The 22,115-nt window shown below is 52.9% G+C and overlaps 10 protein-coding genes across 10 annotated transcripts; 6 read left to right on the top strand and 4 right to left on the bottom strand.

The window, feature by feature from the left end:
• Positions 1 to 1,925: 1,925 nt before the first annotated feature.
• On the bottom strand, positions 1,926 to 3,627 carry LTS14_006976 (uncharacterized protein; the record flags this gene model as incomplete). Its single annotated transcript, XM_064839669.1, has 5 exons — positions 1,926 to 2,650; positions 2,705 to 2,804; positions 2,857 to 3,252; positions 3,306 to 3,528; positions 3,584 to 3,627. The coding sequence occupies 5 exons, from the start codon at positions 3,625 to 3,627 to the stop codon at positions 1,926 to 1,928; spliced, it is 1,488 nt and encodes a 495-aa protein (XP_064692912.1).
• Positions 3,628 to 3,947: 320 nt separating this feature from the next.
• CWC25 (RNA-splicing factor) lies at positions 3,948 to 5,231 on the top strand (the record flags this gene model as incomplete). The annotated part of the gene is made up of 1 exon (XM_064839668.1): positions 3,948 to 5,231. One exon carries the CDS (start codon positions 3,948 to 3,950, stop codon positions 5,229 to 5,231), a length of 1,284 nt encoding a protein of 427 aa, XP_064692911.1.
• Positions 5,232 to 6,135: 904 nt separating this feature from the next.
• On the top strand, positions 6,136 to 6,817 carry RHO3 (Rho GTPase; the record flags this gene model as incomplete). The annotated part of the gene is made up of 3 exons (XM_064839667.1): positions 6,136 to 6,169; positions 6,241 to 6,603; positions 6,699 to 6,817. 3 exons carry the CDS (start codon positions 6,136 to 6,138, stop codon positions 6,815 to 6,817), a joined length of 516 nt encoding a protein of 171 aa, XP_064692910.1.
• A 1,043-nt stretch (positions 6,818 to 7,860) lies between these two features.
• On the top strand, positions 7,861 to 9,996 carry SEC2 (rab guanine nucleotide exchange factor S2; the record flags this gene model as incomplete). The annotated part of the gene is made up of 1 exon (XM_064839666.1): positions 7,861 to 9,996. One exon carries the CDS (start codon positions 7,861 to 7,863, stop codon positions 9,994 to 9,996), a length of 2,136 nt encoding a protein of 711 aa, XP_064692909.1.
• An 804-nt stretch (positions 9,997 to 10,800) lies between these two features.
• LTS14_006972 (uncharacterized protein) lies at positions 10,801 to 13,033 on the bottom strand (the record flags this gene model as incomplete). The annotated part of the gene is made up of 2 exons (XM_064839665.1): positions 10,801 to 12,512; positions 12,991 to 13,033. The coding sequence occupies 2 exons, from the start codon at positions 13,031 to 13,033 to the stop codon at positions 10,801 to 10,803; spliced, it is 1,755 nt and encodes a 584-aa protein (XP_064692908.1).
• Positions 13,034 to 13,379: 346 nt separating this feature from the next.
• LTS14_006971 (uncharacterized protein) lies at positions 13,380 to 15,107 on the top strand (the record flags this gene model as incomplete). Its single annotated transcript, XM_064839664.1, has 1 exon — positions 13,380 to 15,107. One exon carries the CDS (start codon positions 13,380 to 13,382, stop codon positions 15,105 to 15,107), a length of 1,728 nt encoding a protein of 575 aa, XP_064692907.1.
• Positions 15,108 to 15,445: 338 nt separating this feature from the next.
• Positions 15,446 to 16,797, bottom strand: LTS14_006970 (uncharacterized protein; the record flags this gene model as incomplete). Its single annotated transcript, XM_064839663.1, has 2 exons — positions 15,446 to 16,460; positions 16,526 to 16,797. The coding sequence occupies 2 exons, from the start codon at positions 16,795 to 16,797 to the stop codon at positions 15,446 to 15,448; spliced, it is 1,287 nt and encodes a 428-aa protein (XP_064692906.1).
• Positions 16,798 to 17,253: 456 nt separating this feature from the next.
• On the top strand, positions 17,254 to 17,688 carry LTS14_006969 (uncharacterized protein; the record flags this gene model as incomplete). Its single annotated transcript, XM_064839662.1, has 1 exon — positions 17,254 to 17,688. The coding sequence occupies one exon, from the start codon at positions 17,254 to 17,256 to the stop codon at positions 17,686 to 17,688; it is 435 nt and encodes a 144-aa protein (XP_064692905.1).
• A 294-nt stretch (positions 17,689 to 17,982) lies between these two features.
• Positions 17,983 to 19,398, bottom strand: LTS14_006968 (uncharacterized protein; the record flags this gene model as incomplete). Its single annotated transcript, XM_064839661.1, has 2 exons — positions 17,983 to 18,873; positions 18,928 to 19,398. 2 exons carry the CDS (start codon positions 19,396 to 19,398, stop codon positions 17,983 to 17,985), a joined length of 1,362 nt encoding a protein of 453 aa, XP_064692904.1.
• Positions 19,399 to 20,205: 807 nt separating this feature from the next.
• LTS14_006967 (uncharacterized protein) lies at positions 20,206 to 21,213 on the top strand (the record flags this gene model as incomplete). The annotated part of the gene is made up of 1 exon (XM_064839660.1): positions 20,206 to 21,213. One exon carries the CDS (start codon positions 20,206 to 20,208, stop codon positions 21,211 to 21,213), a length of 1,008 nt encoding a protein of 335 aa, XP_064692903.1.
• Positions 21,214 to 22,115: the final 902 nt, after the last annotated feature.

Genomic DNA, 22,115 nt, shown 5'->3' with positions numbered 1-22,115 from the left:
GTGATCTCAAACGTAGGGCGGAGAGTCACGAATCAAGCAGAAACGAGAGACAGGGCAGGGACCGTGATAGCCTGGACCATGTATCAGAATGTCTATTTGATCATCCCACTGTAGAGCTTAGATCGGAACAGCTTCAACGCTGGAGAACGACTGGTATTCCTCGCATGCACTTACAGAAGCCCCATGCACAATGGACGATCAAGGCATGAGCCGCATGTAGGACGCGAACAAGGATGCCGGGGGATTCGGGCCATGTCAATAGTCCTTCAAGCCACCATACGTAAACTAGCTAGGGACCCATCTCCCAATCGTGTGCCTGTTGGGTGGAGTGGTAGAGCACGAAGCAAGCAATCAAGCAAGCTACAAAGAGCCGCCACTCGCTGTGCAAAACTCATGTCGTAGCGCAGTAACATAGTCGAAGCATCATGGTAGCCTCGAGGCGAGAGGAACAGCAAAGCCAAAGAGTGGGATTAGAGTTCCCGAAATCCCCAAAAAGCCAAACTGCGTAAATGAATTGCGTCAAACCCCTACATCACATCCCACGAGATCTCGGGTCCCGATCGTGGCGAACAGAAGCTGAAACGCCCGCACCGGTGTGGGCGAGGCAGCAGTAGCAGCCCAGTAGCAGTCCGAGTAGAGGCAGATATGGACCCGACGAACTGTCAAAAACGGAAAGCCCAAACTCAAATACACATCCTTAGCGCAACCTCCTTCGTGAAGAGAGCAAGACAAGCACTACTCGCAAGCGAAGCTGCAGGCGAAATTGACAGGCATTTGGAATGAAAAGACGTAGCGCCCTACAAGGGTCAACACCACCAGGATAGACCGTCGTCAGTCTTGCGATCTATCGCAAAACAGCTGCATCTGCGCCGGTCGACGCAGCCAACAAGATCTCCCCAAGCCCTGCAGAGCCGGGATCTGATGACCCAGTGCTCTGGAACCCGACAGTGTGGTTTGACAAGGATCGCCTCTTCTCGCTTGTGGCATCCACCACTCCAGCTAGCGCGCTAGGCGACGAATGATGAAGCTGGTGACCGGGATCGACGACGAGACTACTTTCGAGCTATTTTGTCGGATGCCGGGTGACGGCGGTGCCTAGCCGAAGGAGCCACGGTATCTATGATCTATGCCATGGCTCTGGAGATGGTGCGGAGATACGTAAATTAGGACGCTCCAGCCTGTACAGCTGACGATAGGGAGATGTGTTTCAAGGATACGGGCCTGGCAGGCCGATGGCGAAAATTCTTCCGTCCCATCATCCCATGTCTCCTGTCAAAAGCTATGTAAGGCATTACTAAAAGCTTGCTAGACTGTTCTGGCTATACGCTACGCCATGCTATACTACTGCTCGAACGGGGTATCAAAGGAAACATCATACAGTCCAAGCATTTCGCTTGCAACAATTAATGCCTGTCCGTGTGTGCTTGCGGCTGCTCCGACTCCTGCGCAAATTTCATTTGGCGCTCACTCGCGCCCTTGTGCGACTCAGCACAGTGACACAGGAACCCATGCCCATCCCACCCAAGCCCGCCGAGGTTGTCCGAATCGTAGGGAACACTCAAGCCTTGCGCGAGACACAGGAGCCCGGTGCGACAGTATGTGAGCGCCTCGTCAGTGCTCTCCTTCTGGTTCTCTGACTTGCTGTCGTCGTTGGCTGTTGGTGTCGGGCGTTGAGTATTGCGCAAGAGAAGTGAAGACGGGAATCTCCTTCCTGCAGCTGCCGAAGCAAATGTCTGGTCGTCGCGCTTCCAAATAGACCTTCTAGCGCCAGCCACTGCCATCCCATCGCCTAAATTGTTCCCAGTGGAGGTAGTAGGGGCAGTCCCGTCTGACGGGCTTGCAGGATGTGCAACACCCCTCAGTCAGCAGTAAACCACTTCGTCGTCTTACAAAGAAGCGTAAATCATGGAGACCCAGCAGCGCATTCATTTCCCAGCCCCCCGAACCCCAGGCTTCCGCTTCCCACGCTGCGACGAGGCACCCAGGGTATCGGTCCCAAGAGAGGCGAAATTCGGTATGGGTCCTCCCGGCCCACCACCGCCGCCCAGCCCGGCATCATCACTCTTGAAGCCTTCACCTTCGTTCAACACAAACGAAGCAAGCGAATTGATCGCCTTCGTCCAGTCAGCCACGGCGTGCATCCGATCTTGATCCGCTCGGCTCTCGATCTCCACGGTCCCGGCTTCTTGGTTGATGCGACCACGGAGTTTCTTGTCCATGACGAGGAAGCCGACAATATCTTGTACTTCTGCTATGGAAATGGATAGGCGTTTGGCGATAAAGTCAAGGCGGAAGCGCGTGTAGGGTGCTACCAGTTTGACGACGGCTTTGGTGCGCATGTTGCGTGTGACTTCGTCGATGTTCTCTGCGATGAAAGGGTCTGCCAGGAGGTCTTGGTTGAGTTTCAGGACCTTCTCGTATTGCGTAATGTCGTCTCGTTGGTAGGCGTCGACCAGCTCCGTCATTGCGGCAATGCGAGGGTCGTTCTTGTAGGGTTTGGTTTCTTGTGAGTCGAAGGGGTTGATGTCAGAGCCCATGAGCATGGTGGTGAGAACCAGATATTTAAGTACTTGGATTCGTTGGAGCGAGCCGGCTTCGTCGTAGTTCCGGAATGACTCGAAGAAGTCGCTTTGGGCTTGCTTCCAGTTCTCTGGGGGTGGTTGTTAGTCTGGCATTGCTGCATGATCACGTGTCCCTTGCATACCTTCGCTCATGTACATCTTGCCACCGCATTCTCGGATCACACCCATGATCTTGGGATGCGGCACTGCCGATCGGACACTCAAAGCCTTCTCGTACAGGCCCTAAAGTATAATCAGCACCGTGGATTATGTTCAGCGATCGTGTTCGTCATACCTTCAGACGCTTGTTGTTCCTCGTATCGGCATACATCTGAATCTCCAATGCATATGCCTCCATTGAGTATGTGCCTTTGCTCGGATCGTCGCTGCCGTCCTCGCGCTGGCAAGCCTTATGCAGCTCACGTGCCTTGGCTGTAAGTCGAGGGTAGTCTTTCGCCGCCAGATACAGCCTCGCCAGCTTTGTGTTTGTCGACAGCCATAACCGCTCATTATTGGTGGCCTGGAATGACTCTAGAGTCTTGGAGTAGAACTGCTCCATACATGTATTTGCGGCCTCATCCTCGGCATTCTTCTCGATGAAGTCCAGCATGTTGTTGATTGACTTCTCGGAGTAGTTGCGGGTGACGGCCGACTTGACGTAGGTGAGGAGCTCATTGTAGTGCTCGACAGCCTGCTGTACATCAGTATCTCGCCTCACCCTCAATCCATGCTCGATATGCTGACCTTGCTATATCTTCCCAGCTTGAACTCCAGCTTGATCGCTTGCTTCAGCCCCTTGAAACCCCAGTCACCCTTCTCCGGTTCTAGTGCTGGCACACCGAGAAATTCCTCAATTGCTGCCTCCGGCTCCTCGACCTTCATCTGTTTGGCATTGTAGTATTTGTTCTCGACGTCAACATCACCGCCCTCCTCCCCATCCTCATCGTCTTCGTACTCAAAATCGTAGCTACAGAAGTATCAGCACCTCCGTTCGGCATAGACGTGTGGCAATCTGTACATACTTCTCCTCATCCGATGCTTGCATAAAGTCATCGTCGTCCGACATGATGGCCGTGTTGTGCTAGGCGGGATCAAAGAGGTTATGATGAATTTTCAGTAGTGTTAGACTGTGTCTGGACTATACTGATCGATCAATGTATGATATCTTGTCGCAAGACGTCAGTAATGTGAAGGTGAAGGTGGTTGAATGTTTGTATGGAAGCTCGGTCTAGACACGAGCTCCAGGCAGCGTCGACAATCGATAAGCTCGCGGAATCCGCCCGCACAACGAGTCATGCTCACAATTCAGCCACAATCATCCACACATCCACCTTCTCCTCCCACCACAGCACATTCTCAACTTGCATCTCACCTCACATCGCAAACATGGGAGGCGACCTCAACCTGAAAAAATCATGGCACCCAGTGCTCATGAGCAACCAGAAGCGTGTCTGGGCCGAAGAAAACAAAGCCCTCGAGGAGCGCAAAAAGACCGACCAAGTCCTCAAGGAACGAGCCGAAGAACGACAGATCCAGGAACTGGAGCGTTTGCAGGAGGCCGCTGGCGGACGGAAGAAGACTGATCGTGTGGACTGGATGTACAATGGGCCTGGTTCTAGTGCTCCTGGTGTTGGCGGTGGTGTGAGCGAGGAGATGGAAGGGTACCTGCTCGGAAAGAGGAGTCTGCAAGGCTTGGTAAAGAGGAGTGAGACGGAGGCGTTGAAGAAAGATGGTGCTGGGGCTGAGCAGGCGGAGGGTGGTGGCTTCATGGCACTAAATTCGAATGCTAATTCCGCGAGGGACGTCATGAGTAAAGTCTCGAATGATCCTATGCTGGCTATCAAGAAGCAGGAGCAGGCGGCTTATGAGGCTATGATGAAGGATCCGGCGAGGAGAAAGATGTTATTGGCTGCTGCAGGAAAGGATGGGGATGACGATGAGGGAAGGAAGGGAGAGCGAGAACACAGGCATCGGAGGCACAGGCATAGGCATAGAGATGATGATGGGCACAAGAGTAAGAGGAGGAGGCATAGTGATGAAGATAAGGAGAGGGGGACGAGGAGGCATAGGTCACATCGTGAGAGCAGACGAGCGCCGAGTGAGGACAGATCACGGTCGAGATCGCCGTATGAGCGAAAAAGTCGAGACGACATGAAGTACGAGTCGCGAAGAGAACGAGACTACAGTGCTCCACGGTCACGCAGTCCACCAAGACGAAGAAGCAAGTACGAAGACCGCGATGATCGTTCAAGCCGAAGGAAGTCATACCCAAGTCCACGCCGTTCAGGTTCGTCCGACTCGCGATCGGGCTCACCATACCAACGCGACAAAGAAGACTCTCGCCGTAGTGAACGTCGTCGCTCGCCGTCATACGATCGCAGCAGCAGACGAAAGCCATATACATCACCACCTGAGGACTCAAAGAAGGGTAACGACGACGATGATCGTGCTGCCAAGTTGGCAGCAATGCAATCGAATGCCTCGGAACTGGAGACTGACCGCCAAGCACGACTGACGAAGCTCGCGGAGCAGGAGGGCAAGCAACGTGACGAAGACGATAAGAAGAGATCTGATCGCGGACGCTTTGTGAGTGATGTGAGGCGGACTGCCGAGAATGTTGGACTAGAGAGGCGGCTAGGTGGTGGGAGAGGCGGTGCAAGGGAGGACTGAGTAGTGTGTTGGAGGTGGCTGATGATATCATGTTTACAAGCGTCAAGTATCCGAGTGGCAATTGTAGGCGATGCTGCCTGACATGTATACTAGCCTATAGTCAGCATGCAAACGAGCTGAAATGAACTTGTGGCTGTGCCATATGAAGATGAAGATGTTAATGCAGGAATATGTATCTCTCATAGCACCCGTCTTCATGATCACAACGTACGCAAACGTAGCAACACTGGAATAGGAACCATTGACTCTCTCACTCTCTCAATCCTCCTCGCGAGATCTCCTTCTCGCCAAGCCATACCAAGTCCTTCTCGAACGAACGCCTGTTCATCCCAAGATCGAAGCTTTACCCAGATTTGGCCTTTTGCCGTCTCAAGCCGAGCCGCGCGGGCGGGCAGATCACCCAAAGTTGGAACGGCATCCCAGCCCAGCTTCGAGATCCATCACATCAGCTGCCGACGAACTCCACCTCGACGATATTTCCCCCGTCTTCTTTTTCTTATGTCACTATACCATACCACAGTATCGCGCTCTAACACCCGACTCATTCCGCGAAGACACGACTTCCCTGGCTCAGAGTGCGACATCGGTTCTGTGGACACTGATTAGAGCGGGACCGCGCGGCCGATTGCATTGCGCTCGTGAGATCGGGACGAGGGAGCTGAGACAGTATCTGGTGGTCGCGTTGTGGTAGTGGGAAGTCAGAAGCGGTAGGAAGAGATACACATACACACACAGGCAGGATGCCGTTGTGCGGAGGCACGAAGACGGTGCAGCGGAAGCTGGTATTGCTGTACGTAGGATGATGGGCTAAGCTCGGCGAGAGCGTGGAGTAGTTTGTGGAGAGACAATAGGCTGACAAGATACTGTAGTGGCGACGGCGCCTGTGGAAAGACATCCCTCCTCAATGTCTTCACCCGAGGCTACTTCCCGACAGTCTAGTAAGACACTCACCAAGCACCCCACTTCTATACCACAGAACTAACATGCCATGTCCACAGCGAACCCACAGTCTTCGAGAACTACGTCCACGACATCTTCATCGACAACGTCCACGTCGAGCTCTCCCTCTGGGACACAGCGGGCCAAGAAGAATTCGACCGACTCCGCTCCCTCTCCTACGACGACACGCACGCCATCATGCTCTGTTTCAGCGTCGACTCACCCGAATCGCTGGAGAACGTGGAGTCCAAATGGGTAGGCGAAATAGCGGAGAATTGTCCCGGCGTCCGACTCGTACTCGTGGCGTTGAAGTGTGATCTTCGGGAACCGGTGGCGGAGGGAGAGGAGGGGGAGGGGGCGTTGAAGAGGCCGTGTATTGATTACAAGGCTGGGTTGGCGGTGGCAGAGAAGATCAAGGCGTTGAGGTATCTCGGTATGGTTTCTGCAGCAATTACGTTCATGTCTTTAGCTCTCGGAAGAACGCGAGATGATGGGTTGTCTGGACTGTGCTAACTTCGGTGATCGCAGAATGCTCCGCCATGAAGAACCGCGGCGTCAATGAGGCGTTCACCGAGGCTGCACGCGTGGCACTGCAAGTCAAGAACGTGAAAGGCGACAAGCAAGGTGGTTGCTGTTCCGTCATGTAGAAGACACAGGAATGCCCAATCTTTTTACAGCTGACTTACCAAAACTTACGACCCTCATGCTACGCTACTCACTTCTCGACATGAAGGCCGATTTCCGCACATTGCTATGTTTACAGCTACACTACTTTAATATTTATGATTGGGCGGGGGGGTTTGGTACCTTCTTCTGCATATACCCGGACTACGTTGTTACTTTCGAGCGGTACTATGGTGTTTATGGCGCACAAAAGAGCTTTCTTGTGGTGCTGGGTGGAGGTAGATAGTGAAAGAGCGGTTATGTGTTTTGTTACCTTTTCCCCTTCCGTCTTGATTCAGACCCGTCTCATCTCGTGTTCGCTGAGAGGGCACAACGATCATTGCCGATCGGGAAGTACTTTACAATTTCCTTCATCGTTCGGCCCTGGAGAGCTGTGGCTTTGCAAGTGAATGGTTCTCATGAGTCGTGGCTCGTCGTATGAGGCTTAAGCTTTCCATCGTCTGCCAGCCATTCCGTCACTCCCCTGACTTTCCCCAAATGGCTTGGCTTTCGCGATGTGGGTCTGGAGACAGCGGTTGTCCTCAAACGCACATGTTGACTCTGATGCTCCAATTTACTCGTGTACAGGCTGATGCTATACAACGGTTTCGTACGATCGCCAATCCATGTTACCGGCACAACGTACGACTACGGCCCTTTGTTGATTCTCCGGGAGCGGAGTTAGCGGCGGCGGCTATCTCACCCAACCGCCACATTCATCAAGCGAAAGTGACATTCACGTCGCAAGCGCTGCGTGCGCAAACGAACCGTGCATCGTCACCATCGTGGCCGAGTACGTGAATGATCTTGCCGTCTATCGAGCAATTCTGACGCCTGGCTGACACTGACGCGCACCAGCTTCCTCTATGTCCCGAAGTGGGCGAATACCACATCCCTGACCTTCGCCCGCCCTTCTTTCACCCGCTCACGAACTCCGAATCCTCCTGCTACGCCGAGCAAACAAAATCTTCCACTGCCGCACCGTCTGGTCAAATCCTCATCCTCACCACACATACAGCGCGACAGCATGGCGGCGGTACAGTCACCACCTCCGGCACATCCGTTAGCCGGCGCTGAGATGATGGATACACGAACACCCTCACCAGTGCATGCAAACGGCGATGTCGCGACTCCAGATAGTGACGAATACAAGCCCGACTTGACCGCCGAGGTGTCGATGCTGAGCACGAAGCTGGTGAACGCGATAAACTACCAGACAAATCTAGACGACTCGCTACAGCAGACACGGCATGAGCTGGAACAGGCCAAGAAGGAGCTATCGCAGATCAGGCTGCAGAAGAAGTTGACAGACGATCAAGTCGCAAACGGTATATTGGTTCGGAAGAGTGCGCTGGACAACACCATGAGTAAGTTACGGTCCGAGCTGGAGGCGGAGAAAGCAGCACGAGAGACGGCGGAGAAGGCGAAGAAGCAGACGGAAGGCGAGCTAGAGAATTTGACTACGGCATTATTTGAGGAGGCCAATACTATGGTTGCGGCTGCCAGGAAGGATACAGAGGCGGTGGAGAAGCGGAACAGCCAATTGCGGACTCAATTGGAAGACACTGAACTTCTCTTGGCCAGTCAGACGGAACAGCTGCGAGATCTGAAGGACAATATGGAGAGATTAGAGCGGTTGAGTGAGCAGGGGGCCAGAGATGCGAGTGTACCTGCTACACCCGTGGATGCTCGAACAGCAGTATGGGACGCTCTGCAGCTCTCTCCAGGAGGGCATGGACACGACGTGGTGCCAGACCATCCACTTCACTTCTCGCAGCTACTGGCTCCGGTTTTGCGAACGGATACTGCAGCTTACACCGACTTCCGCGAGCTGCTCCTCCTGGCTCAGCGTGCGGCACCGCCACATTCGCGGCAGGCTAGTGGAAGTGCGCATAATATCGCCTCGACTAGCACGCCTAATCTGCACTCGACTAACGCCTCAACATCTGCCACCACGATCCCTGGCAGCTTCTTCTCTTCTTCGGCGAACAACAGTCCTTCGTCTTCCACGTTCGGCAACCAAGCAGTTTTGCCGCCCCTCAAGGACAGCAAGTTTTACAAGCGAACGTTGAACGAGGACATTGAACCCACCCTGCGCCTTGATCTGGCGCCAGGTCTTAGCTTTCTGAGCAGAAGATCAGTCCTCTCGTCTCTACTTTCTGGTAGCCTGGTCGTGGAGCCTTTCAATGCCGCCATCAAGTCCTATGGCCTCGGCTCTGTCTTCGCCTGCTCTCTTTGTGGCGAGCAGAGGAAGAACGAGCCTTATATCCGCAAACACCGCTTCCGCACCAGCGAAAGCGAAGACGCGCAACGCTATCCTCTCTGCGACTGGTGTCTTGGCCGTATACGCGCTTCTGGCGACTTTGTGGGATTCCTGCGTATGCTCCGAGATGGCCACTGGAGGACGGAATGCGAAGAGGATGAAAAGGATGCTTGGGAGGAAGCTACGAGATTAAGGGAGAGGATGTTCTGGGCTAGACTTGGCGGTGGCGTTGTGCCGGCTTCGCAGCTGAATGGTATGAGGAGGGAGATGCTGGATAGTCCGGAGAGTGTGAGGGCTATCGAGAGTGCGCGGCAGAGTCTTGAGGGCATCCCGGAGAGGATGACGAAGCCGGCGGATACGACTGAGGCGGCGGAGCAGAACCGAAGGACAAGCACGATCGCGCGAGCCGTTATGGGTCCTCCTTCTGGTGGATTGGCTACTTCGCGGCCGGATGCTACGCCCAATGGACACTTAGAGCACGATACATCGCCCGCGACATCCGATGAGCAAGCAGACAATTCACCAACCCTCGAAGAAGCACCTGCACTGCAAATGTCCAAGGAGGAAGTGCCCGAGCAGCCGACGACACCCTTCGAAGACGCCCCGTCCGACCTCTCCTCCTCGCAGGAGCAAAGCGCAGCAGCTGACCAACAACTCCAAAACGAGATTGCAGCACAGTCCAGCAGTCTCGAAGAGAAGACTGAGGTCCCCGTCCTGCATTCGATCCCAATCGTCAACGAGCCGACTCCTAGCTCCGAAGCTGAGGTCTCGACGCCACCGAGGCCGCAGCGGAGCGAGCGAAGACCGTCGGCTGTTCTGGCGAGGGTACGAGCGATGGAGCAGGGTAAGCAGAGAGGTAGCAAGTCACCGGAGCGGAAACTACCTGGTGGGTTTGACTAGGTCGGGCATCCTCTGACTGTAATCGCCTCGCCTCATGGCAGAGCGAGTGGGATGGCAGGGCTTGCGGGTATGGGGCTTCTGCTTGAGTTTTCGGTCAAGCGATTGTATTTATAGTAAAGCGGGTGTGTGAAGGGAAGGAACGGAAAGGAAAGAAATGGGCAACAGGAGGAAACGGAAGCGTCGAATGTGGCAATTGTAATCGTAATGTGTTTGATTGTATGATCATGAAGCAGAGCGGGATATGCGGAATAGGATAAGTTATACACTACACGTACACGATATTTGGTACAGCTCTGTTTCGTTCATTATTCCCTGTCTATTCTTCTTCTGCTGGTCTGCTATGCGACTATGACTTGTGTTCATAGCTTGATCTGAAGGCAGAGACTAGAGTCTTGCCTTTCTTGTGCATGCATGCTTGCTTCTCCCCTTTTTGAGTAGGGAAGGACCATGCTGCGTAGTACTACTGGTCTTGACGACGCACCTGGTGTCAGCCCCCCTACTATCGTGTCACTCCGTCTGTGAGAGATCTCTTCTTTGCCAAGGTAAAGGATAACACGATCATCGCCATGGATATCCTCTGAAGCTCTTCCGCAAAACGTCTCCATGCATTTCTTCTCATGATCGAGTTCCTCCCTGATGGAGGCAGTGGTAAGCGTGGGCAGCAATGGATCAACAACGTTGACCAAAAAATCATCGGTTGTAGCTCCAAGAATCCCCCACGATCGCGTTGAGAAGATCTTGGTCGCATTGGACTTCAACATCAGCGATCGTTGGACTCGCCTCTCTAGAGGTACAGCTTAAGCTCTAGTCGAGCGATACTTGTTCTCCATTTCCAGAATCCAGCAAAGCGCCCTCAGCTTCGCCTTCATCTCCCACCTCACTACGGCCACCCCAGGGCGTAGTATCGCGCTCACTCGCCTCCCCATCAGCCGACGCACGACTCCCCTCCACATCCTTGTTATTCTCCCTCGCGTCCAAAGCCAGCGCATCAACAAACCTCACCACCCTCAAACTCTGCGCGTGAAACTCCCGATTGAACTTACAGCCCACCTTCCCACCTCGCTTGGTACAATTCTTCTTCTGACAGATATGGCCCTGGGTACATCCCGCTCGTCGACAAGCGCCCTTTCTAGGGCATGGGGCGCTTCGGCAAGCATGACGGAGGTCGTTAAGAACGCCTTCGCTTGCCGGATCGTGGTCGTAGGGACATTCGGAACCTGCGGCGCAGTAACCGGCGATGTGGTAGAGGTTACACAATTTCCTCTTTACGGTGCGGGAACTGAAGATGGCGAAGTCTTGAGCTGTGTATGAGCCGTCGTAGGGATCGATGCGGTGGTCGGTTTTGTTCACTGCAATTTTGTTTTCCGGGATGGAGTCGGGAAGGATGGCGGCAAAGTCGATGACTTCTCCGTTCGTGGATGGTGCCGAGGTCTTATTTGTTGATTTTGGGGTTTGCATGAAGGAGGCGTTGCCGGCCATGAAGTCGTTGTCGCTTTTGGCTAAGTTGTTCATTCCAAATGGCAGGGTTGACGTTCCAGAGTTGCGCCATTGTTTGACGTCCTCCAGTCCGCCGTAGCTCGGCTTAGTCGAGCCATTGGGCTTTGACTTGATGTGTAGATTGCGACACTCATCGCCGTACTTGCAGTTCCCACTTTGGAAGAACCTGCATACTTGCTGAGAATTGGCTCCTGTATCATTGTCGTGGCTTTGATACGCGGCAGCCTTTTTGAATGGTGAAGGTGTCACAGATGGGTTTTGCTGGGCAACAGCAGTTGCATGGTGGACATATCCGCCTTCAAGAGGAGTGGTCCGGAATATGTTCGAGAACTCCTCAATACGCAAACCCAGCTTCTTGAACTCGGGGTGGAAAGCCGGGTGGCGAATAAGCGTCAAACGCTCCCGACTCGAAGCGTATGGGGTGAGCTCGTTGATGTAGCCCACGTCATGGCAGCCAGCAAAGAAAATGTGACGGCATTGCGCATTCTCAACGAACTGATGGAAGAGTGCTCTGATTTTAAAGTCGGCGTTCTCCTTCAGCTCGCCAGCATCCACGAAATCGAACATTTCCATCGATCTCGTGAAATTGGCTATGAAGGGAGCCAATGACCGTCTCTCTGGCCCAACTAGTTTGGATCTGCTGAGCACCTTCGATAGACCGACCATATTTGCGTAGACTCGAACCATAACCCGACAGTTTTCTAGTCCACGTTCTCGCAGACTCCTCTTGACGGCTTCGTCTAGTAAGTGAGCAGCACGCTGTCCTCCTTCGGCTCCATTACTAACGAGGTCGTCATCGAAGATGTAGCCATCGCCATCCACCAGAACCAAGACAAAGGGGTTGCGTTCCTGGCCACGAGCGAGCTGTTTGTAGCGTTCGCGAGAATCCCGTTCTTCTTCGTAGTCCGACTTGAGACGCTTGTACTCTTCAATGAGTGCTACGTATTGCTCGAGTATTTGTGTATGTGAATCGTGGTGTTGTGCGTCTGCTGCTCGATAGTCTGCTAGCTTGGCCGAGCCTTATTCAATGTCCTTGTCGGTCAGCATTTTTGGCTATCTTTTGTTGGTCCAAGATGACTTGAATGGTTCCAGAAAGCTACTTCAGCCCAACAAGTAGTGCGCAGTACCTCCAGCAAACACACATTCACAGACATGCAGCGCCGTGCAGCATTGACAAGCAATGCCTATTCTTGCCACCAAGGTTGCACAACAAAGCAATTTTACGGGACCGACAACATCGCCTACACGCTCAAGGTTGATCCCCAGTGTGCAGTCTATCAGTCCGCGTCTATGTAGAGGTAACGACCGGCTATAATTTTGTTACACTTCTCAATCAAATTCTGGCTGGAGGTCGTGTGCTTTACGCCGTAGGGTTGAAAAGAGTTCCGGAAGCTTGCCGAGATGATCGACACTACAGTAGCACGAAGGCTATCTTACAGGTGTCATCACTCGCATACAGTATATACAATTTTCGGAGAACAAAGAGTGTGATCATACGTGGTTCTAGCATTCCACTCGCCGTTTGCAGCGAGTCCTCCATATATCCGACTGACCGTGCGATGATAAGAACCTTTGCGCCGCCAGTATGCAGGCGATGCGTGACCCAGATCCTCGGGCTCAAGCGGCGACCGCTTTCGTCCTTGTGCAACGATAGCACGCGACAACCCCGGAATGTATCACCAGCATTACGGTCGTCATATAAGAGCAGTGTATCGCCACTCGATGCACGGCGCTGTCAAAGCCAATTCAGACCAGCGACTCCACCATCACCAGAGTCATTAGGCAAACCATCACGAGCGAAGACGTACAGACGGACGAGGAGATGGCTGCGAAGACTGGTCCAATTGTCGATACTTGGCGGAGCGATATACGGTGTGGATACACAGATGTACGACTCATGCATCACTCGCTCCGTCCGAACATTCTACAATGGACTCGTGATTGCACTCGACTACAACCTCAACTTCCGCGCCGATCCATGGATAGGTGATAGTGTAGCTGATGTGCATGCTCGAGCAGCGCAGCGGGTTTTTGATCTTCTACGCGCTAATGGAGGGCTGTACCTAAAGATCGGCCAGGCAATAGCAATGCAGAGCGCTGTTCTGCCACCCGAATTCCAGAAGATGTTCGCGAGGATGTTCGACGATGCGCCGCAGAATAGTTGGCAGGATGTTGAGAAGGTGATCAGGGAGGATTTCGGGAAGAGTCCAGAGGAAGTATTCGGAGTCAGCTTCACGGGGGATCCGTCAAAGGGTATCATGGAGCGAAAGGCGAAGGCGTCCGCGAGTGTGGCACAAGTACACTGGGCAAGACTTGGTGATGGCAGAGAAGTGGCAATCAAGATTCAGAAACGCGAGATTGCTCGACAGGTCGGCTGGGATCTCTGGGCTTTTCGAACGGTGTCGAGGGTGTACACATGGTGGTTTGACCTACCGCTCTACCACCTTGTGCCATACGTCTGCGAGCGTCTGATGCTCGAGACGGACTTCCAGAACGAGGCCAACAACGCTCGCAAGATGCGTGAACTTGTCCAAAACGAGCCGAGGCTGAAGAACAAGGTCTACATACCTCAAGCCTTCCCAGAACTTACAACCCAACGAGTGATGACAGCCGAGTGGATCGAAGGCGTACGGCTATGGGATAAAGATGGCATTTCCAAGTCATGGCAAGGTGGGTGGCGAACAGGTTCCCCTGGATCCGGTGGTCGTCCACTCGACCCTGTCCCAGCATCCACCATCGCATCAGTACCTTCCAACCACCCCATCGACGAGAAGCTCAAGCCCAGTCGCGACAGCTGGAAAGGCGGGAATGGTACAGGTGGTCTCGGCCTTCCACTAAAAGATGTAATGGAAACTATGGTCTCCCTCTTCAGCGCCCAAATGTTCCTCTGGGGCCTAGTCCACTGCGACCCGCATCCCGGCAACATCTTCATCCGACGTCTACCCAACGGCAAGCCCGAACTAGTCCTGATAGACCACGGCCTATACATCCAAATGGATCCTAAATTTCGACACGAATACGCCCTCTTCTGGCGCAGCCTTATGACCTTCGACAACGCGACCATCGCACGCATCACAAAGGAGGAATGGGGTATCAATGCTCCCGACGCCTTCGCCAGCGCTACTCTGATGTCTCCGTACAAGGGAGGCGATAACAAAACCATGAACGAGATCCGAAGCATGTCTAAACTCGAACAGAAACAACGCCAATTCGAGATGCAACAACGTATGCGCAAAGGGATCCGCGACGTCCTCGCCAACCAAGATAAATTCCCACAAGAACTCATCTTCATCGGCCGCAACCTCCGCATCGTCCAGGGAAACAACCAATTCCTCGGCTCGCCCGTCAACAGGGTTAAGATCACCGGGACATGGGCCTCGCGGGCTTTAGTCGATAGTGAGCGGCATGCCGATCTCGCGAGTCGATGGAGGGAGTATGGACGACATGTTCTGTTTAGGACTGTGCTGTTGAGTACGGATTTCGTGTTCTGGTGGAGTAAGGTAAGGCAGTTTTTGGGGTGGGGAAAGGGGATGGATGATGATATTGAGGTGGAGATGAGGAAGATGGCTAGTGGGATGGGGGTGGAGTTGCAGCATGGGGTTTTTGAGGGATAGTTGAGGTGTTCCAATTACTACATTTCGCCGGATTGTTCGATCTCGGTTTACACCAGTTGATCTCAGGAGCTGAGAGGTTTATTTGTGGGCAGAACTTAGGCCTATATATACTGTACAGATAGACGATACTCTTGCACATGGTCATAACAGGTCATCTCAAGTAGTCGTCCAGATAGTACAAGTCGTGAAGCACGTGTAAACGGGCCAACTAGGGAATTGCAAACAGCCTTCGAGATCTCGAAACAGAGCCATTACCACATTCTGGCGACATCGCAACAATGGCCTTCGAACAAGGATACAGCGTTAGCTAAGGATACAGCATAAGAGGTGCATTTCAATTAGAGACACATCTGGTTAGGGTTGTGTACGTGTATCGGTCGATTCTCCAAATCCGCCTTCACCAGATCATGCCCCGCCCATATCAACGAGCCATTGAGACCCCCATCATGTGTACGATCATAGACAGAGTGGCCGCTATCATCGTGACTCGAGCGTTTGGGGGCTACGAGATCATGTCCAACTGCTTGCAAGCAGTAGTGTCCGCACGACTGCATCACGAGCAGCAACCAATACCCGATCATCTCCCGCTTGGAATTGGCACAGCAGGCTAGCAAATACAGTATCGTCGTGCGTTTGCCCTTGACTTCCATGATTCTGCGAGCTGGAAATTCCTTTGTCTTTGGTTCTCGCAAGCTGGATAGCTCCAGTCCCATATTTGTGAAGGTGAAAGGTTGTCTAGAACTGAATTGGGCCCGGGCCATGTCTCCACCATCCTGGAACTGCTGAGGCGAATGTGCAAGTACCTCAATGTGTCCGTATTTGAACCATGGCTCGTAGCGATTGAATGCAAGAATCGACTCATCCGCAGTCTGCCTCATGATCTCGAGCTGAAGACGCCTGAAGGCCTTGTTGCCCTCGCCATAGAGCAAGGGCATACTTACGCCCAGAATACCCAGCAAGCAGTATGCCTCGTCCTCGGTGCGGGTGGTCTGCCGATTGAAAGCCCAGCTTAACCGCTGTGCCACGCTGTAAAATGACATAATCTGAGGATTGCGCAGAACTTCGATAGGAATGCGTACGATCGACTGAATCAGAGAGCCAAGGCGCGGGAGACCTTCAATGGTCCATCGTTTGTCATCTGAGAAGTTGTGGCGATTCGTCCCGATGCCTAGAATTGACCAGTCATCGGCGAAGAAGATCGTGATGCAAGGAGCCAGTAGCTCTTGAAGCGTCCAACCCCGTTTGAACCATGCGCTTGACGAGAAGTGCATTTGCCAGTCCTGCGATTCCATATAAGGTTGCACATCGGACAGGTATACATAGCACTCCACTGCGTCCTGATACCATTTGTACCTCGTCAAACGATCAAGTCAGCGGAGATGTTCTAGAAGGAAGGAATGGGAAGTGATCAGCCGTACATGGAATTGATAGCCTCACTCAGCTCCGCACTACTGCGCTTGTCAATACAGCATGTGTCAATCCAGACATACCCCCGTCCACGCCGCACAGCAAGCTCGCAGCAGGATTTGATCTTCTGGTAGCCTTGCTGCGTCGTCTGGTAGCGTCCTTTGACGTAGTCCTTGTAATTGACCTCATCGGCTTCCCATCGGTGACTGAGTATGGCATAATTCGGTATAGACTTATCGAAGAACTCCTCCAGCTTCAGCGTAGTGGTATTGATCAGCCTCATGTTGATGCCGGGTCCGGTCTTGAAGGGAGTTGACTCTCAGAAAGCGGACATCGACTACATTCCCGCAGACCAACACGTAATTAGAATAGGCTGCCTTATCGAGCGATAGACCAGGAAGGTGGAGAGTAGGCTGGACGATGCAGTAGACCCCATATTCCGTAGTAAGGATGCAAGGTCCCTCAGCCTCATTTGGTTCTAGCTATCCTCGTGCCTCCGGACTGCGGCGAGATCCTGCACGTGGGTCAAATAGAACAAGACCTTCACTTCCTCAAGGTGACTTCATTCTCATCACGAAGACAACATCGAAGAGGACGTCAGCTAACGCAACTGGTCTCAAAGGACTTTGGACGATAGGATCAAGGTTTGCAAAAGTAAATGAGTAGAAGCACACATTGGAGGTGAGCAACCTCCGCACGGACAAACTGTAGCTGCGCTAAGATTTGACAGCAGCACATCATGGCAACGACAGCGACATGTAAATGTGGTGCGATACACATCAAGATCGACAAGATAGTCGACGCAGGCATGTGTCACTGTCTCAACTGCCGCAAGACGACAAGTTCAGCCTTCAGCATCAACGCTGTCGTTCCGGCTACGGCATTTCACCTCGAAAAGGGCACGCCGAAATCTTTCCAATCGCCTGGAGATCCCGCTACAACGGCTACATTGAACTTTTGTGGTGATTGCGGAAGTGCTCTCTGGGTTGCATCGCCAAAAATTCCTGAGTTGAGGATCTTGAAGGCTGGCATATTGGATGGTGATGATGCACTAGATCTGGAGGTCATGAAGCCCTCCATGGAAGCGTTTACGAAGAGACGTGCACCGTGGCTTTGTGCTGTGAATGGTGCTGCGCAGTTGGAAGAAGGTCCAAATATGAAGAAGCCGGAATGAATGTGATGTAGCTAGCTGCAGTTGACCTTCCCCCTCCTGATTGAGGGGTACCATAAATGAGATTCTATCAAGACGTGTTCAATGATGAAGACATCTTGTGGCCCCATACCGTCTGGTACTCTGGTTCAATTACTTCGATCCTTCCAGGTCTTGCCTTCAGATCGAACATAAAGTCTCTCGGATGAGTCTGTACATGGTCAGTAAAAGCTTGATTATCAGTCTTGCAGTATATTACATTGAAGCCTGCCACATAATCATAATCTGGCGGCGGTATAGGTATTCCTGTCTCATCCTTTACCTGCGAGATATGACAGCACCAAGCGATCTTTGCAATCTCGATATACAACGAGCGTTCGGCAATATGTTGTCCAGCACAAATGCGCCTCCAAAACCGAAAGCACTGAAGTTCTGTAGATTCGGATACGTGGTCAAGGGCTCCTTGTACGTCGGCCACGACGGCTCAAGCCAGCGTTCTGGTCGGAAGCTGTCAGCATCTGGGTAGCGCTTCGGCTCCCGATGTATGGACCATTGTACTGGGTGCACATTGGCACCTGCCTCGAGGAAGACTTTCTCACCGTTCTCGAGAGTGTAGACGTCGTCTTTCGTCAGCTGGTGTGGAAGCCCGCCAGCCGTGACCGGACGCCATCGAAGTGTCTCCTTTGCCACGGCACGCACGCGAGGCAACTTCGGCATATCGCTTAGTCGTGGGAGGCGATCGTGGCCAACAACAGCATCAACTTCTGCTTGCAGCTTGCGGAACTCATTCTCATGCAACGTCATTGCAAGCAAAAACCTTCCCATTGCTGCAGAAGTTGTTCCCGCCCCAGCTTCAAACATTGTACCAATGGCATATGCCACGAGATCTTTGCTTAAGTGGTATTTCTGCTTCTCGGCAAACCACCTTTGACAGAAGTTGGGAGCTGCAGCGTCTCCTGCTTCGACACCTCGGTCCAGCAGATCACGGAATAGATTGAGCTCCTCCGCATGTAATCTGTTGCCCTCTTTCTTGAACGGCGCCAAGAAAGAAGGCAACTTCATCAGGATCGGAAAAGTGTCTACGAGATACGAGCCGGGACTTGCTATCCGCTCTAAGTGATGGTTGACCTGCATAATCCGCTTCACATACTCTTCTTCGCCAGTTTGCACCGGCTTGGAGTAAGCTATGCGCAAGATGAGACCAGCGGACTACCGATGAAACCATCTCTCATAAGCTCTGGGCTCTCGTATGAGATCGCGCACCATCCGGGTGCTTTCTTCTTCCTGCACGGGCTCGTATGACGATGTCATACTGACGTTCGTGAGACTATGCATTAGTTTTCTGACCTCACGCCACTCTGAGCCATATGGTAATAGCAGTGGCCTTAGATTGTCGCTGAGAAGCTGCGCAGCCATTGGGAGCTGTTCTCGGGAGCTATAGATATTGCCTCGTTCTCTCAGCAGATCATTCGCGATCTCCTCCGTGCTGACAATGATGTTCGTTCTCCCTGCAAGTTTGATGCGGTAGAGGTCGCCATACTTCTTCTTCCACTCGTAGAACTTCAGCCAGCTGTGCTTCGGCGGTATGTCAGGAAGATTGCCGACGAATGATCTTCCTGGCGGTCCATCTGGTAGTCTCGTACCCTGTGGTAAACATCTGGTCTTGATGCTCTGTGCAGCAATATAGTACACTGCCACAAGCGCTATGATAGTAAGGAAGATTGAGGCTAGCATAGTTGTGGTCAGGACACTGTCAGTGAGAGTATGTTGATGATTGGCAGGAAGGCTATCGAACGTGAGCAAGACAGAAATGCTTCCTTGTGGACGATGTCAGCCGCCGCCGTCCGCTCATATATTCGATCAGATCGCCCCCAGGGCTGAATTGCTTTCAAATAAGCCCGCCAAGCTGTTCCCTCGCTGGGCACTGGGCAAGGGAGAGAAGACTAGGTAATCAGACAGAGTATCACTTGCGGCTGACGTTCTCGCAGAGTGTTGGACGGAAATGGGACGGCTATCAAGGTGCTTGACATGGTTCTCTCGTCGTCTAGGTGCCCCACCTCAGATCCGGCAGATGATATGAGCTCGAGCTGTAGGACGGCTTGCACATGGTGCATCGGCGCATCTCCGTGGCACAAAAAACTTCGCCGCCGATGCTGCTTCGACTGTCGCCGTTGTTCATTGCTCGGTGGCTGTCATGTTGTTAGATGCTCAATTCATGATGCTCCTTAGCCGACGGCATTGTCTCGGGTAAACATGCTCAGCACGGTTGCGTGGAGAAGCGTGGAGACATGAAAGACAAAATCTTGATGGGGTCAAGATCATCACGACAATGGCACTGTAGCTCCTCCCAAGAATACGAGCTGCTGCAGAGCCCGAGTCAGAAGAATTGTTCCTGCCATACGACCACTCTTCTCGATGCGGTCCACGTACCGATGTGGTCTGTTGTGATGGTATCAACCTCAGTAGTACATAACAAGGCACCATTGTCAGTGTGTAAACTTCCACAACTTTCATCTCTTCACCATTTCTCTTTGCACAACGATGGGAGTGTCATCCAGACTGTCTGCAGTCCTCTTGTGGGCCAGTGTAGCCCTTACAACCACAGCCAACAACAACCCAGCAATACCTGGCTTATATGCCGATCCAAACATCGTAGTCTTCAACTCCACGTACTACATCTACTCCACGACCGATGGCTTTCCCGGCTGGGGTGGCAAGACTTTCTACGTCTGGAGCTCACAAGATCTTGTCGACTGGCAGCGAACGCCTGAGCCTGTCCTGACGCTCAACGGAAGTTCTGGCAATGTGCCATGGTCAGACGGCAACGCATGGGCTCCCACAATCCACCACCGCGACGGAATTTACTACCTCTACTTCAGCGGCGACAACCCAACATACGACCGCAAAACGATCGGTGTCGCCACCGGCCCATCTCCAACCGGCCCCTTCACCGCCCAACCAACAGCCATGATCCTAAACAACGAAGCGCTCAATGCAAGTCAAGCAATCGACCCAGCCGCCTTCGTCGACCCAGCGACAGGGAAATACTATCTCTTCTGGGGCAACGGCAACCCCCTCTACGCCGAACTATCTGACGACATGATCTCTCTCAAATCCAACACCCTCAGCGCAGTCACAGGCCTCACGAACTTCACAGAGGCCAGCTTCCTAGTCTACCGCAAACCCTACTACCACTACACCTTCAGCCACGGTGACACAGGTAACGCGGACTACTACGTCGGCTACGCCACCTCAAGCAGTGTCCACGGACCATGGAATTACCAAGGTCATGTGCTGGATAAGCGGCCTTCCGAGGGTATCTTGGCGACTGGTTCGAGCTCGACGGTGAATGTTCCTGGTACAGATGACTGGTATATGGCGTATCATCATTTCAAGATCCCAGGTGGCGACGGCACAGACAGGGAGATTTGTATTGATCGAGCGACTTTTGATTGGCATACGGGTGTTATGAGACCTGTGACGCCTACGCTGCAAGGAGTCAATGCGGAGCGGGTGCCTAGTGGTAGATATCATGGCTGGTGGGCGTAGTGTAGCCATGATCAGGCGAGCAAGCCGTAGACTATACCAAGCTGGTTTGTCAGTACATCATTGACAGTCTCGTCCCCTGCAGAAAAGTCGTCAGTAGCCCACATTTTCAAGTATAGCATGTCTGTGAACAATGCTAGTGATTTCTCGAGTATTCTGCGGAAGTGAAATTGCCACCGTTGAGATGTCCCAGAACAGGGTACAGTAGTATGTGAAGACAGGCTAGGAAGGTGCGACTGTTTACCTCACACGACATAAGCCTTCACTCTCCGACCGACCAAGAAGCACGCATTCGTGACGCAATGAAGGAGGGGTGAGCCATTGACGAGGAACTGCTGCACATGGTGTTGCGGTGTCAGCATGAAGATACAGGCTTTCGTGAGCCGTATCGCCTCATGACCAGCGTTGAACATCAACTCTTGACACCCACATCTTGGTATACTTATTCGAAGATGGTAGAGGAAGGTCGGACAAATAGATAGAGCTGCCAAGCAGTGCTATAGCTGATATACAGAGGCCTGCTGGCTAGGAACCGGTCTTGCCTTGGGATCAAGATGTGATGGTATTCGAGGTGATTTGGACATAGCTTTTCGCTCTGCTTCAGCGCTAGCTACTCCGCATATCCATGTTGTGGACGGCGCTCAAGCTCATGCGTGTAATGAAGGCGATCCATAACTCCATTCCACCGGCATTCGTGCCACCTCATGCCACCACCACGTTCTCTTACTCCCTCATATCATCCACATCCTCTATGATGAGGCAGTTGCCGGACCCCTCGCGCCCTTTGGTGCTCCGACGCGGAAGCCGTTCTTGGCCTTGCGTGCAATGCCCTTCAATGTCCTCATGCGGCCGGTACCTGTGGTCTTTCTCCTCTTGGCCTTCTCACTCCAGTTCCCTGCAACATC

This window comes from Recurvomyces mirabilis (genome assembly GCF_035927965.1).
Source record: "Recurvomyces mirabilis strain CCFEE 5264 chromosome Unknown scaffold_18, whole genome shotgun sequence".
In the NCBI taxonomy this organism is placed as follows: Eukaryota; Fungi; Ascomycota; class Dothideomycetes; order Mycosphaerellales; family Teratosphaeriaceae; genus Recurvomyces; species Recurvomyces mirabilis.
This window is presented reverse-complemented; position numbering and strand designations above follow the sequence as displayed.